This window comes from Pieris napi, chromosome 16 (assembly GCF_905475465.1).
Source record: "Pieris napi chromosome 16, ilPieNapi1.2, whole genome shotgun sequence".
NCBI lineage: Eukaryota > Metazoa > Arthropoda > Insecta > Lepidoptera > Pieridae > Pieris > Pieris napi.
This window is the reverse complement of record NC_062249.1, coordinates 389333-404287: the sequence shown is the minus strand read 5'-3', so window position 1 is coordinate 404287 and position 14955 is coordinate 389333. Positions and strand designations below refer to the sequence as shown.

General features: G+C 33.2%; 3 protein-coding genes across 3 annotated transcripts; 1 reads left to right on the top strand and 2 right to left on the bottom strand.

The window, feature by feature from the left end:
• Positions 1–43: 43 nt before the first annotated feature.
• On the bottom strand, positions 44–4170 carry LOC125057588 (protein CC2D2B-like). The gene is made up of 6 exons (XM_047661370.1): positions 3692–4170; positions 1372–3192; positions 1127–1299; positions 880–1000; positions 639–792; positions 44–568 (listed from the first exon to the last, which is right to left on the bottom strand). Exons 1-6 carry the CDS (start codon positions 4069–4071, stop codon positions 44–46), a joined length of 3174 nt encoding a protein of 1057 aa, XP_047517326.1. The 5' UTR covers positions 4072–4170.
• Positions 4171–5326: 1156 nt separating this feature from the next.
• Positions 5327–11221, top strand: LOC125057150 (regulator of MON1-CCZ1 complex). The gene is made up of 12 exons (XM_047660642.1): positions 5327–5550; positions 5624–5994; positions 6270–6391; positions 6518–6636; positions 6929–7042; positions 7419–7551; positions 7954–8054; positions 8192–8349; positions 8896–9040; positions 9437–9679; positions 10191–10392; positions 11155–11221. The coding sequence occupies exons 1-12, from the start codon at positions 5431–5433 to the stop codon at positions 11208–11210; spliced, it is 1884 nt and encodes a 627-aa protein (XP_047516598.1). The 5' UTR covers positions 5327–5430; the 3' UTR covers positions 11211–11221.
• Positions 11222–11951: 730 nt separating this feature from the next.
• Positions 11952–13317, bottom strand: LOC125057151 (alcohol dehydrogenase class-3). The gene has a single exon (XM_047660643.1). The coding sequence runs from the start codon at positions 13182–13184 to the stop codon at positions 12054–12056; it is 1131 nt and encodes a 376-aa protein (XP_047516599.1). The 5' UTR covers positions 13185–13317; the 3' UTR covers positions 11952–12053.
• Positions 13318–14955: the final 1638 nt, after the last annotated feature.

The window sequence follows — 14955 nt, the reverse complement described above, 5'->3', positions numbered from 1 at the left end:
CTTAGTAACTTGGATGTAAAAATTGGTCCTTCGGGACAGATTGTTAACTTACGATCCCACGTAGAGTAACAACATGAGTTTGAATAACTTCATAGGTAGGTATTAACGATACGTAGCGAATAGCTAAATTCACCATTTGCGAGATATCGGTTAGTTCGAAAGCATTTATGTTAGTCTTCGGAGAACTCCTTGAAGAAGGTCCCATTGATTTTGTATCGCTTAAATTAATCTCTGGAAGGGGCAGAGGCTGAAGGAACTCAGTTACACATTTATGTCTCCCAGTACTGTCTATAAAAGTGAGAGACAGATTTCTTGCTGGAAATTCATTGAGATATTCTGTTACGAAATTATTTAAATGCCGCAAAATGTGGCCATCGTTATCGCAAGGCTGGTTATAAAATCGAAGCCCGCCCAAATTGCAAAGACTTGTTGTAATCCGAAGAGTGAGGAAAGCAGTGTCTTTCTTCATAAGTCGAATTATTTCTGGTATTACTGATGTGGATGCCTTCGGAGCGCTTTCGTAGCCAAAAATAATGGGTGCTGTTGTAATTTTGAATGTTCCACGGAGCTGAAAATTGTTTGATTATTTTAAATTCATATATTTTATAGGAGCTTTTAATATTATATTTTCAACTTACCGAACCTAAATTTAAAACTGTGCTAATCGGGATGGCAAGGGTGCCCAGCCATTTATTGTAACGCCTGAAACGAAATGATTGATCTAGCTCTTGGCTAATATTAACCGTATGTTCATCGTATACGTTTATGTATATCGAGGAGAGTGGCTCGAGCCTGGAAAAATAAAAACACAAATTTCAATGATTTTAGGACAATATGAACAATATGAACGAGCGAGATAGCTTATCCAACGCGTCTTACTTAGTTTTAATTTTTGCAGTATAATTCCAAGTGGGATTATTTCCAACTGCTGTGCACGTTTGTACTGATTCGTTGTTGTAATTTAATCTCACAAACGGTCTTAGGGGGCGGAATTTGTAACCTGCAATTATAACTGAATATATTAAGTCTTAACTGAAAAAATGGAATAGTTCAGCAACGAGAATATCAGAGGAGTCTTTCAAATACATATTTTAAATGACAATTCCAAAGTACTTATATAATTTACCAGCTATGCTCTCGTCGATTTCTTCTTGTTCCGTGTCGGAACGATCTAATAAATTAAAAGCCCGCAAAACTGTTATGTATATTTCTTGCTCCTTAGCTAGTTCTGATTCACGTGATTGTTTAGCTACAGATGATGTTGCCAACGACGTATTTGATTTAATTGAAAATATACTCCTAAAAAATGACATAGGTATCATATTTATGTTAGACTGAAATACTTTAAATACACTTTAATATTCTTATCACCTCAAACTAAGATCTTGATAATCATTGACAACGTCTTTATGAGTCTTCCTCAGAAGCCTATCGTTCAAATCTGTCAAGATTTGTTTATTTAATTTTTCTATGAATTTTATGCCCACGTATCTTTCTAAATCTATTGGATCCATATTAGCACGTTGACTTTCAAAATATTCAACGTTGAATTCTTTATCTTCACTTTCCATTGTGCTTAATCGTTCTGTCGTTATTTGAGAATCAAATAAGGGAATAATTTTGTCAATAACATTAACTAAACGTCCATGATTTCTCAATTTCAATAACTTAAAACGAGTGCGATTTTCGTTATTAATAAAATCAAACTTGACTTGTTTGGTTTTATATTTACACATATCTTTTAAACTATTAATAATATTTTCGTCATCGATTTCAAATTCATAAACATAATTTAAAATATCCAATAAGGTGCTTAAATTTGGTTTATCTAGGCCATGAAGAATTCTTTGAATCTGTTTTTTGACATCTAAACAATATTTTAATGAAATATTTGGTTTTTCATTTGCATTGAAGGTGTCATTCCAGGAAAAACTCAGTTTGATTTCACATGATGTTAATAATTTCCCTTGAAATAAATTGTTACTCTTTAGCATCACATCATTAATGGCTGCAATGTCTTTTATCGTATATCCATTACCGATGAATAATGACGTGGGCTTAATTTTGTTGTAACACACAAAATGTTTATTGATAAGTACTGAATTCAAATATTTTCTGCGAATTTCGTCCAACTCCATTGTAAGAGCTGAAATATCTTTACTTCCTTCACATAGAATAAAAGTGAGTGTTTTATTATTGTCTAATATTTGCAATGTAAAAGAATCATTATAATTGATTGCGGAAATATCTTTCACTTCCAAACGTTCAGATTCACATACAAACACATCATCAATGAATACTTTCAAGTAAATATATTTTTCTTCGCTCTGAATTTCTGTGTTTGGCTTTACTTTTTGTATTGTTTCATCAAATTTAAGTCTAACAGACACATCTTCGGGGCTTACTAAGAAACCGACACGTTTTTCGACATCATGTTTTATTCGCTCTGGATCAATTTGAAGTTTTGGTTTAACAAGTTTGTTTTTGTCATAATTCTCATCACTTTTAAATTGTTTGTACTCTAAATATTTGTTTACGTAATCATATTCTAATTCAATAAGAAAATCTGTATATTCCTTCTGAAATACTTCCTTCCAGTGTTCGGCGAGAGTGTCTACGCTTACGTAAAGTTTTTCTACCTCTAATATAATAGGAGTGTTAATGACGCCCAACTTATGCCTTGTACTTTTTATATCTGACCACAGTGATAAAATATTACAAAGCAACTTTCTCTTTTCGTTCAATTTATAATAATATTTTTCTTTAAAATCTAGAAAAGCTGCTGTATATTTTAGAATAGTTGCATCAAACCGTATACTATCATTTTTCTTAGTACTAATTGCAGTGAACTTCGCTTTAAGATTTTCTCGTGTCTGCCTATTTACATCTATCCCTCTTAATATATGTATTATATGTTTTTCAATCTCAAGATAGTCCATATAGTACTCTTCTAATTTTATAGATAGTATTTTCTCTAATGAATAACTATGGTGATATGTAAAATTAAGTCCATTGATTGAAATATCCAAAAACTTTTGCGTTACATTTAAATTAGTTATTGACCTCCCAGAAAAAAAATCTTTAAAAAAGCGGGGCTCAACATAATTGGTAAATATATAAGTGTCCCTCGTCTCTGAGGTTTTTTCGCCATTTGGAAAATTTGGATGCAGTTTAAGGCTTCTCTGGCGATCGCTGAAACGTAGAAATAATGTATAAATTTTCTTATCTTCTAGTAACTAATAAGATTTCATTAGATAACATACATAGACAAAAAAACAATAGTTTCTGTAACTTATAACCAACCTTTTCCTTCAGCTGATTATATCCTATACTACCCAAAACAAACAAAGTTAGGTATGAACAAACAAAGCCTCGTGTCAATTTTTTTATTTATTTCCAGTGTTATAGCGTTTTTTTCTGTTGCGGGACCCAAATCATTGAATTATACCTATTCTAAATGGCTTCTAACAAATGCATTATACAACGCAATGGCCGCTTTGATGTTTCAATACCCCTAGCTATACGCAAGCTTTACAAATCATTTTTATATTACGATCCCCAAAAGATAAACCTACTTTTAATTGAACTTCTAAGTCGTTGACAACGCCCACTCTTGCTCCGCTCGTCCCCAAATTAAATAATTTTATATACTATATTATATTTATAGAAAAAAAATTACATTTATGCTTACCCGTGCTCTACGTCAAAGATGTGTGGTTTATATTGTAATATTTTATCTAGTCTACATTCGCTTTGTAAATAACTTGGTTCACTGTTTGGTTTTATTACATTAATAACGTTCTTAACTATTGGCGAGGATTCGCTATCTATTTTTTTAGTTACGATTTTCAGTATGTTACTCGATTGATCTGTTCTCTCTTTGTTCACTCTCTTCCTTTTATTTTTCTTTATTTGCTTTGTAAAAAAAAATGTTTGTGTTTTTGGACTTTGTGGGACTGTTTGCATAAGATTTTCGGAATAAACTGCACTCTCGTTAATTTCATGATATTCTTCAGAGTCACTTATATTTCCGCGTATGCGATATGAATGTAATTCAATTTTGTCACCCATTTTTTATAAAATAGTTTAGAAAGTTAGGAATATCCTCTGTTTATTGACTTTTATCCCGATTCCCGACTGCCGCCAATATTGACAAAGTTGTTGCCATAGTAACCAATATCTATAGTCGAATTTTTAATACACATTACACATACATGAAAAGAAAAACATTGAAATAAATAACTAAACTTAACATAAACTAAAATATATCATTAAAAGGAGTCCCTTTAGGCAAGGTTCCGAAGATACTGGCAGCGTTCCCCCTTTGAATTGCTAGACTAATTCTTTGTCCGAGGTAGCTGCCAGATCTTCGGTCTCCTGTGATGTCGACTAACCTTTTTGAAATTTCTTTAAAAAGCCTTAAAGCGCTAGGACCCCACGGACCAAGGGTCTCGACACCGAATGGGACAAAATCATATTCTGAGCCCAGACCCCTGTATTTGCATGCTTTATTTTTTTCCGCCGCTTCACAAGCCGCACCAGCTCTGTAGTTGGTTCCATGTAGATGGGAAGGGGCCAGCGTGTCTGAACAGGTTGCATCCCATACCAGTACCCGACCCATCTTCCATGGAATCAAACTCATACCGTCCGGTCTCTTGCCATCGTCTCTTGCAATACCACTCGGCTCAAGTAGACTTGGCACGTTGACGGTGGCAAGGGAACGGCGTATGATATCGTTAAGTGCGGCATGTCTCGAGAAGCGGCCTGCACTTTTTTGGCATGACAGGCCGTGATGTCCTAACTTGTCGACATCACTGCCACAGGGACATTACGTTACATTACATTACATTACATTACATTACATTATTATCATTATTATTTACATTACATTACCACATTACATTACATTATTATTTTTTTATTCGTTTACGGTGTTGTCAGTTTTTAATGAAATAAAAATAGTGTTGTGACAAAGTAAAAACCCCTGAATTAATGATCGGTGATGGCACTAGTCGCCGCGCCGCGCTTTGCAATAAGACGTCAAAAAACTGATTGTAGTTACATAGTACTAGTACCTAACTTATATCAGAGCACTTTTATACAATTTTGAAATAGAAATAATATTCTTTTATTGTTTGAAATGATTGACTATTCACACTCATTGTTCATTCATCTGATTGAACAAGAACTGAATGCATCACTATTACTTTAAATGTGGCAACATATTTTTACAAAGTGACATTAGCTACTGTCAGTTGGCTTCGTCTAATTAAAAATACGACTATAGATTCCAATTTCTATCTATGTAAGATAGACATTAAATTGAAATTGACAATTCTTGACTTAAAATCTTGAATAAAAAAAGTGTTTATTTGTTTTCGTGTAAAGTTAAAAATTTCAATACAAATACGAGGCATTAGGAATTAAACCATGGCGGAGTTTTGTCTTCACGATAGTGATCAATATTACTTATCGCTTTCGGAACAACCTAAAAGATTTGACCCAAACAGTCCAGTAACGAATGTATTTTTTGACGACACCAATGGGCAGGCAAGTAATAAATTAAATAAACCTCTCGTCAAAACACTTAACTCTCTTACTATGAATTGGTATATATATACAGGTATTCACTGTAAGATCAGGAGGTGTAACTGGAGTTACTGTGAATGGTTTAGATGACTCCAAAAGTACTTCATTCAGAATGGAAGATAAAGGGCCAATCATTTCTATAAAATTCTCGCCAGATCACAAAGTTTTAGCAATACAGAGAAATGTTGATGCACAAACACCCTCAGTAGAATTTGCTAACTTTAAGGACCTTGTTCCAACAAATGTAGAGTACAGCCACACATGTAAATGGAAAAATGCAAAGATTTTGGGGTTTGTATGGCCTAAAGTAAATGAGATAGCATTTATTACTGATCACGGAATTGAATTGCTGCAAGTGTTTCCTGAAAAAAAACAATTGAAGACATTAAAGAGCACTTCATTCAGGTATATTATATTACTTATTTTATTTTTCATTTATAAGTTGTTTAACTTTTAATTTAGTTTACCAAAAGAAAATCCAACCATTAAAATAGTCAAACCACTTTAATGTATATAAATTTTAAATGCTATACATATAAGAAAAACTCACAGTAGAAATATACCTTCTATGATTGCAGTTGGTGGTAGTTGGTAAAAAATTTCATTATCAGTAATTTCTATTAATTAAATAAATACTATAAAGCCTTATTTTACTTTTAAGTACCAATGTATATTTCCAGTGGAGCCTGGTTTTCTTGGTGTGCTCAGAGTAACATTGTAGTGTTGGCTGGTAACAACGGAGCATTGCTGCAACCATTCTCGCTCAGCAGCTCAAATATTACTAAGCTTCAGAAACTGGAATGTAAGTACTGTTTATGGTGTGATGATAAGTAAAGCGTGTTGTTTTTAATTACTGCGTAAGTGAGTAAATAAAATTCTACAAAATGAAATTAGCCTTTTGCCTTAAGTTATATATTGTTTATTTCAGTGGACACAACTCGACCAGTTGTGGAGAGAGATGTTTTTGTACTAAGACTATGTGAAGCAACTTGGTGTGCGATATTCAGACATGGCAGTCCCTGTACATCGGTGCCTGGACCTACTGAGGTGTGTTAATTTATAATATAAATTTAATTTAGATAAAGCAACGTAAAAAACTGTGCCCATGATTTCATAAGTGTTAAGTACTAAAATATTGTAACCTTGAAATATTCAGTTTATTTCAATTATGAATCTGACAAAATGTGTCTAGTCATATCAAAATTGTTTAAAACCTAGATTAGTTTGAGATTTGCCTCAATGAACAGAATTTATTTGACAAGAAAGTTGAAAAGGGTAGCAATGGCTATAAAATTATTTTGATTGTACATAATACATAGATTTGTAAAATGTCTTTCAGGTTTGTCTTATGCCAATAACAGGTGGCAATGGCATACAACACATTCTCAAAACTGGATTGGTTGGAAGATTTGCGGTCAGCGTCATTGATAATTTGCTGGTTATACATCATCAGGTATGGTCAATGTTGTAGAACGTAGTTGTTTTAATTTCCGGTTGTTGTCCGTAATCATAACTTTAAATTGATTTTTTTTTTTGAGCAATTGGAAAAAACAACAGTAGTTTTTGCGCTTGTTGGAACACAGTCTTTAAACATATAACAAGGAATAATATTTCCATTACAATTTAAATATAACATAGATATCCTAAATAGGAAACGGCTCCAGTTATAGTCTAAATAAAAATGCCATTTAATTAATTTGACTAAACATCAAACAATAATTATTGTTCTTTTCTTATTTATTCCTCAAAAATTATTAGCATTTATTTTATATAAAGTAATATATATTTACTTTATTCTTTTAAACAAAGCACGATTTAATCATTTTCAGTCAAGCCAAACATCCCAAATATTTGATATAATGGAGGAATCAAAACGCGACAACAATACAGCAATTCACCTGCCTATAGTCTCAGGAGTGTCAATGAAACCCGCTTTAGTTGATGGACAAGAATGCCCTATGTGTATCCTTTTATTATGAAAAATTAAATACAGTTTTGGACAACATGACGCATGGGCGGATTCAGGGTGGTCACCGGGGTCATGACAGCCGCTGCTCAACAAACTCACAAACCTAATTAATATATTTTTTAATAAAATAGCTTCTATTTGTTATCTACAGATTCAATAGACTAAAAACTCAAACTCATTATTCAATACTTCGGCAATGAGACCCTCTGACTACATTTCCAGTTGGGTAATGTAAAAAATTCGGGTTTATGTTTGTTACCTAAAACCGAGGGCCTATGTCAGGCATGATATCGACACCTACTTGCCCATTTCAGAAGAAAAGATCATGATACAGACATATAAATCTGGCCTCTATAATATTTATTTATTCATAATATTCCTAAGCATTAGTCTAGACTCGGGCAACTGGGTAGTATTTCAGCCGGACTATATAATCGACGCGCGGCTCGGCTGCATGTGGAATGTCAGTCTTATACATTCGGGACTTGCTCATAGTGTAAGTTTTACTTCTTATAAATTCAAAAAGTCAAAACTTTGGTTTGAGTCAGATAAATAGTTTATGAATGTAGCTTCTCTAACTAGGTATTTTTTGTTTATTAAATTTATATTTATGTATTTTTAATAAATTTTTAGCTATCGAAAGATGAGATTCCAAAGGTGGTAGGTACGCTGCTGCGGCGTCAAGGCGGCAAAGATACGATTTATCGAATTCTGAATCAACTCGTCACAAACGCTGACACTCATCTCGTTGAACTCAGCGGAGTCTTTGATGAAATTAATTCTGTGTACAGGTTAGTTAAAGTTAACTAAATGTTTTAAACATATGTATACTAATTGACACCATAGACTATTCGAAAAGATTTTAAAAAACAAAGGTTCCGTAGAACCTAAACAAATTGTTATTTAAATTCTGTTGCCATGGAGCCCAACGTGTTTACATGTAAACAAGCCTCAAGATTTTTACGTTCTTAAGTAACACAAATACACATACATATGTATTATATTTAGACGAAATTAAATTTTAAAAGATATAATAATCAGACTGGTAAAAACATAATTTATAAATATGCTACGTCATCTTCGTTTAGACTTGGGACCGTTTTGTGTCATGTCACCGACTAATATCTTATTAATTATGATTTTTTCGATAAATTAATGATTATTTCTAGGAAATTAACTCTTTTACTATCTATTACTTATCATTTAGATTATATAATTTTTCATACTGCCGAATAGCCTATTGCGACTTCGATTCTTGAATCTTCATTCTTCAAAATGATTTTCTAAAATAAACCTACCAATTTTTTAAGGTCTGTCGAAAATCCTTCTGATTTCAGAAAATGGGCAGACATAGAAGTGGCTCGGAATACGGCCGGCCAAGTTGTGGAAAAGGGCAGCGACACATTCCCCGTGCTCATCTCGCAGACAGACATGTGCAGCCATGTGTTGCAGGCTCATGCTGATGACAAATACCTTGTTCAGGTATTAACACCACCTTCATTAATTTAAAGTCTAACTAATCTTAATAAAAATTTTATTAATAAATTTTTAATTGAAAACATTTTTTTTAAGTTGTAATAAGTTTTGAATTCTGTGGCAGTTGTAAGTGGCTTTAAATGCCCACGAAACGGCCGCGTGTCCAAATGACATCGATAACCAAGTTTATAATAAATCTCAATAAAAGACAATATTTTTATCAATTTAAAGTATCTTATTAATATACCTAGATTCGATTGCTAGTAATAAATTTGTTAAAAGCAAACAAGGACCGAATTCGTTTCTTTTCTAATAAGTGTACTAGTACTTTGTATGTGAATGGGCTTTGAAGGCACAACACCAAGCCCGATCAGTATTACAGTATTAAAAAATAACTTTCAGGTCGTAACAGCCTACCTCTCATCACTCTCCCTCCACAATATGACAGTTCAGCAGCCAGTGGCAGAGATCTCTGTCAGGACCCTGGTGACACGAGGGGCAAGCGGTCGGTTAAGGTCGCTGGTTAGGCGCGGGTGTCTCGGGGAAGAACAGCTATTGGCTTGTCAGTTGCTCAGTCTGGGCCATTTTGACCCTGCCGCTGCTCAGTTAGCTTTAGATATGATGTGCCGGTTGAAGGCTCATGAGGTATTAAACTCTCAGACTATGAAGATATATTAAAAATAAATAAATGAAAGTAGCTCTATTGTTCTAATTAAGAAAATAGAAGAAAAAAATACATCGAAATTAGTATAGCGAATTCATATTAAGTAATGTAAATATAATATTTAACTTTACTAGAAAAAAGGACAAAAAGAAAGTCTTTTAAGGTGGCAAGAAAGGCAACGTTTTCAGATTTTAGTAAAATGATTTTTTCCAATGTGTTCTTTAAAGTTTCTACCCAAATGAAAAGATATATTTTTTTTCGTCTAAACTCTATTTAAAAGATAATTATTATCATAAAATAATGAACCACTGAATGTATTTGACATAATGGCAATCCAATAATTTTTTTTGTAAAAGAAAATCATTTGGATTATTTACCTTAAACATTGTGAATGTATCAATACTATAGGAAAAATATTTTTTAGATATACAGGATATTGGTGAAAAGTTTGGGGGCATTTCTTCCCCGAATAATAAAGAATTTGTTTGTCAGGAGATAGTAGAAGTTCTGCTTAGCTGGAACGAACCAGTAAGCGCGGCGGGGGCAGCTCGTCAATGTGGGGTTTGGGGCGCACTTCCGGCCCGAAAGGTCCTGTCCGCTGCTAAAGTACACGGCCCAGCCGCCTTTCGAGCCCTTTACCACGCCCTTCTAGCCAGAAATGAAAGGGAAAGGGGCTCACCACATTTTCTCAAAGGTATATAAAAAAAATATTAAATATATTTTGGTATTGTAATGTGATCTTTTTTTCTTTGCTGATTTTAATGTGTCGAAAATCCTATCATAAAATACACATACATAACATATTTTTCGATAAAATTATCTTGGTCATTAGGTCATACAGATACTAAGATATCACCTTTTAAATATTTACAAAAGCATTTATAAACAGTTGCTTAATGTGATTATGTAAAGGTTTGAGATTTTTTATTTTTATAAAGACAATTCACACCAATTGATCTAGTCCCATGCTAAGCTGGTGAAGCTTGTGTTATGGATACTAGGCAACGGATATACATACATATTATAGAAAGATAGACATATAAATACATATTTAAACACCCAAGACCTAAGCACAACACCAAATGCTCATCACATCGAAGTTCGTCTCAGCCGGGGCTCGAACCCAGGACCCATGGATTCGCAGTCAGGGGTACTAACCACTAGACCAATGAGTCGTCCAAGATCTTGCCACAATTTGAACCTGCATTAACGACCCAGCAGCAGAGACAAATGAAAACATTTTCTGACATGAAAAAATCGTGTTGAAAAAAAATGACTTCAACTTTTTAGGATAGTTAGGAACCTAAATCTAGCTAGACAAAGTGGAGGCTCCTGTCTTATACAAGATGTGATGAACATATGAACTAGCTTTGTATATAATAATATTGAATTAATGTTTTTTTTTACAAAAGATCAACAGTTGGTAACATACATTAATAATTAATTTACCTTTTAGGTGAACAGTGTGAAATTTACATTGAATATTATAAACAGCTGATGGAAGACTCGTGAATATTAAACAGGAAAAATGTCAACTAGGTAGTTGAAGTTTTAATAATATGATTTGTTCAATAAAATTGAGAATCATTTACTGTAAACACTTTTTAAAATGAAATTCTAAAATTTTAAACTATATAATGCCTAGATTCTATGTAATGTGAGCTATTCTGTTAATAGAACAATCTATGACATTAACAAAAAAAAACACTGATTTAGCTTTTGTAAATATTGGTGTTTTTGTATATATTTGAACTATAACATTTAAATAAGTATAAATGATGTAATATAAAATAAAGTTTATTCTGGAATATATTATAAATAATATTTTTTTGTATATATAACAAAATAAATGATATATTGTTGTTTCTAAATTGTTCCTTTTTTCTCCTATGCATTATATATATATTACTACACACAATATCCTTAACATTGGAAATGGTATTATAAAAATTGTTTAATTGTGTAAGCAGATTCAAAAATTTATTTAAAATTAAATCCGCAATTATTTTAGTCAATTTGTCAAATGACAAATGTCAAGGTCAAAAGTTGGACTTTGCCTACTTTATCAATATTAGTATGAATGTACTAACATTTAGAAATTAATAAATATATTATGTAATAAATATTTTTTATCATTATTTGTGACAATAACTTGATAAAGACTTATCAAACAATTGAACTTTTTGGCCTTCGCTTATGTAACAGTAAAAGTTAATTTAAAATAAGGAATAATATTCTAAATAAAATACTTAATAATATAGAAAATAATATATATTTCTAAAATACATAAATGCAGTTTTAGAAACTGTTTAAAATGCACTGGTTAATAAAGATTCATCAAAGTAATATATAATATTAGAATTCAACAACAGCACGAATAGATTTTCCTACATGCATAAGGTGAAAAGCTTCATTTATTTCATTAAGTGACACTTTATGGGTTACAAAATCATCTAGTGGAAGCTTCTTAGTGAGGTAGTCTTCAACAAGTTTAGGAACATTATCACGACTCTTGTACCCACCAAAGGCAGTACCTCTCCAAACTCTACCAGTTACAAGCTGGAAGGGACGGGTACTAATCTCTTCACCAGCACCAGCCACTCCAATAATAATCGATTCTCCCCAACCCTTGTGACAGGCCTCAAGGGCAGCACGCATTGTGTTCACATTACCAATACATTCAAAGGTATAATCCAATCCTCCATCTGTCAAATCAACAAGAACTTGCTGGATTGGCTTATCATAATCCTTAGGGTTTACAAACTCATTTACACCAAATTTCTTAGCAGTTTCAAATTTATCTGGGTTTATATCCACACCAATAATCCTCTTAGCCCCTGCAACCTTACAGCCAAGAGCTACAGCTAAACCGACAGCTCCCAGACCAAAGATTGCACAGCTGGATCCAGGCTCAACCTTTGCTGTATTCAATGCAGCTCCATATCCTGTAGTAACTCCACAGCCAAGCAAACATACTTTATCTAATGGAGCATTTTCAGCAATTTTGCAAAGAGAGATTTCCAAAACAACTGTGTATTCACTGAAGGTGGAGCATCCCATAAAATGGAACAATTCTTGACCCTTGCAACGGAATCTTTTAGTTCCATCAGGCATTACACCTTGACCTTGGGTAATACGCACTTTCTGGCAAAGGTTGGTCTTGGGATTTAGACAGAACTTGCACTCTTTGCACTGCGGAACGTATAGAGGTAACACATGATCACCAGGTTTAACAGTTGTCACGCCTTCCCCAACACTCTCGACAATGCCACCGCCCTCGTGTCCAAGTACCACAGGAAAAACTCCTTCGGGATCTTTACCAGAAAGCGTGTAAGCATCGGTGTGGCAAACGCCTGTTGCAAGAATTTTCACGCGGACTTCGCCGGCTTTGGGCGGGTCTACTTCAATGTCTTCAATAGATAATGGTTTGCCAGCCTCCCATGCCACGGCAGCTTTGCACTTAATTACTTTCCCAGCAGTCGACATTGTACACGTTATCTCTTACAACTACGTTAATTAAACTAAAGTCTAAATTAAAATGATCTTAAAACTAAAAAAATTTGACAATTCAATATTAAATATTGCTAAATGATAATTTACCATATAATGCGATTGACAAAGACGTCATGTGCTAAGTGCTTACTTAGACTAAGCATATTACAGACAGTGTTCATGTTGCGACTTGCGTAGCGTATAAAGTATGACAGATGAAATAGGTATATTTTTTTTTTAGATTGTATATCCAATTCAGTACTTTCAATTTTCACATCGCCGTTTTCTTCCATATTTGACTCTGAAGATTCAGAGTATGACCTCATTGCTATCCATAAGATTTACCATTGCAATAATAAACATCAGGTAGAAAATATTTATATCTAATTTATATTTTATGGCATTATTATTATGGCATTTTTTTTTATATTTAAAGTATATTGGTGCCAATATGCATATTAATTTAAAAGTACAAGGAAAGTGTAAATAATTAAAAAACCCATTTTTCCATACAAACAAATTGAGGTAAAATGAGTCAATAAATTAAACACCATTACAAATTATTAATTCATACTAGACGACGGTCAAAACGGCAATGCCGCCGCACATTAAAAGAATACGTACGTACCGGGACGTAAATACTATCGCTAAGTTCACTTGTGTTCAAATCATAACGAATTTAGATTATTAGGATACGACTGTTTACTATTTAGATGTTCAGAAGTGTCGCGTGAATATTTAAATAAATCTTAACTCTACCTAAAGGCCGATTTACATTATCTTAGTGTTTAGGAGAGTGCTTTAGGATAGTACTTTAGTTGAAACATGTAAACGCTACTTGCTTTAGTACGGTTCTACTTGACTTTCAAGTTGGCGTTGTGAGTGAACGTTTACATTTCTTCCAGTAGAGTATCATTACAGCGCCACAATGAACGCGCAACGACGTCGGCAAATACGCTCTATTCTACGCAAAATACTAACTGTAGTTATGGAACAAATAGAAGACGAGATTTTATTCGAAATAAATAAACTAAATATAAATAATAAACAAAATAGCTTCTTTTAAGGCAGTGTATGCCGAATGCCTAGCCGGTTTGTTGCCGGATGCCTATGATAATTGTATATTTGTAATAAATTTCTTAGGTTCACGTTTGATTAAATTGGGCTAACTCACGTTACTAAAATAAATAATATAAAAACCATACGCAGCATCATATGATTTTGTGATTTTACATTCCTAGGTGTAAAGTGCAATGCACGAAGCGGCGCGACAAGCTATGAACTAGAGCTGTCGGCGACATCATAAAATTTTGTGCATTGTTCAAAGTTAGTCGATCTACTTTATGTTGCATGTACGACAATTATTTTGTGTACAGATGGAAATTATTATGTTATGACGTACGATTTATTGTTAAATAAAACGTAATCGTCTTTGAATAAAAGCAAATACAATATTAAGGTAAGAAACTTACTGTTGTTTCCGAGAAGTTTTTTACTTTCTTTGCGGCACTACACTAAATGGTTAAGGGCCGATTTACATTATCTTAGTGTTTAGGAGAGTGCTTTAGGATAGTACTTTAGTTGAAACATGTAAACGCTACTTGCTTTAGTAAACTCTACGCTAAAGAACTTGCCTTTCAAGTTGTACTAAAGCACTCTCCTAAACACTAAGATAATGTAAATCGGCCTTAACTTTTAGTGATGTCTAGGAAAATTCTATTTGTTGTTAGCAAATATTAATGTTGATTATTAGCAAATATAAAAA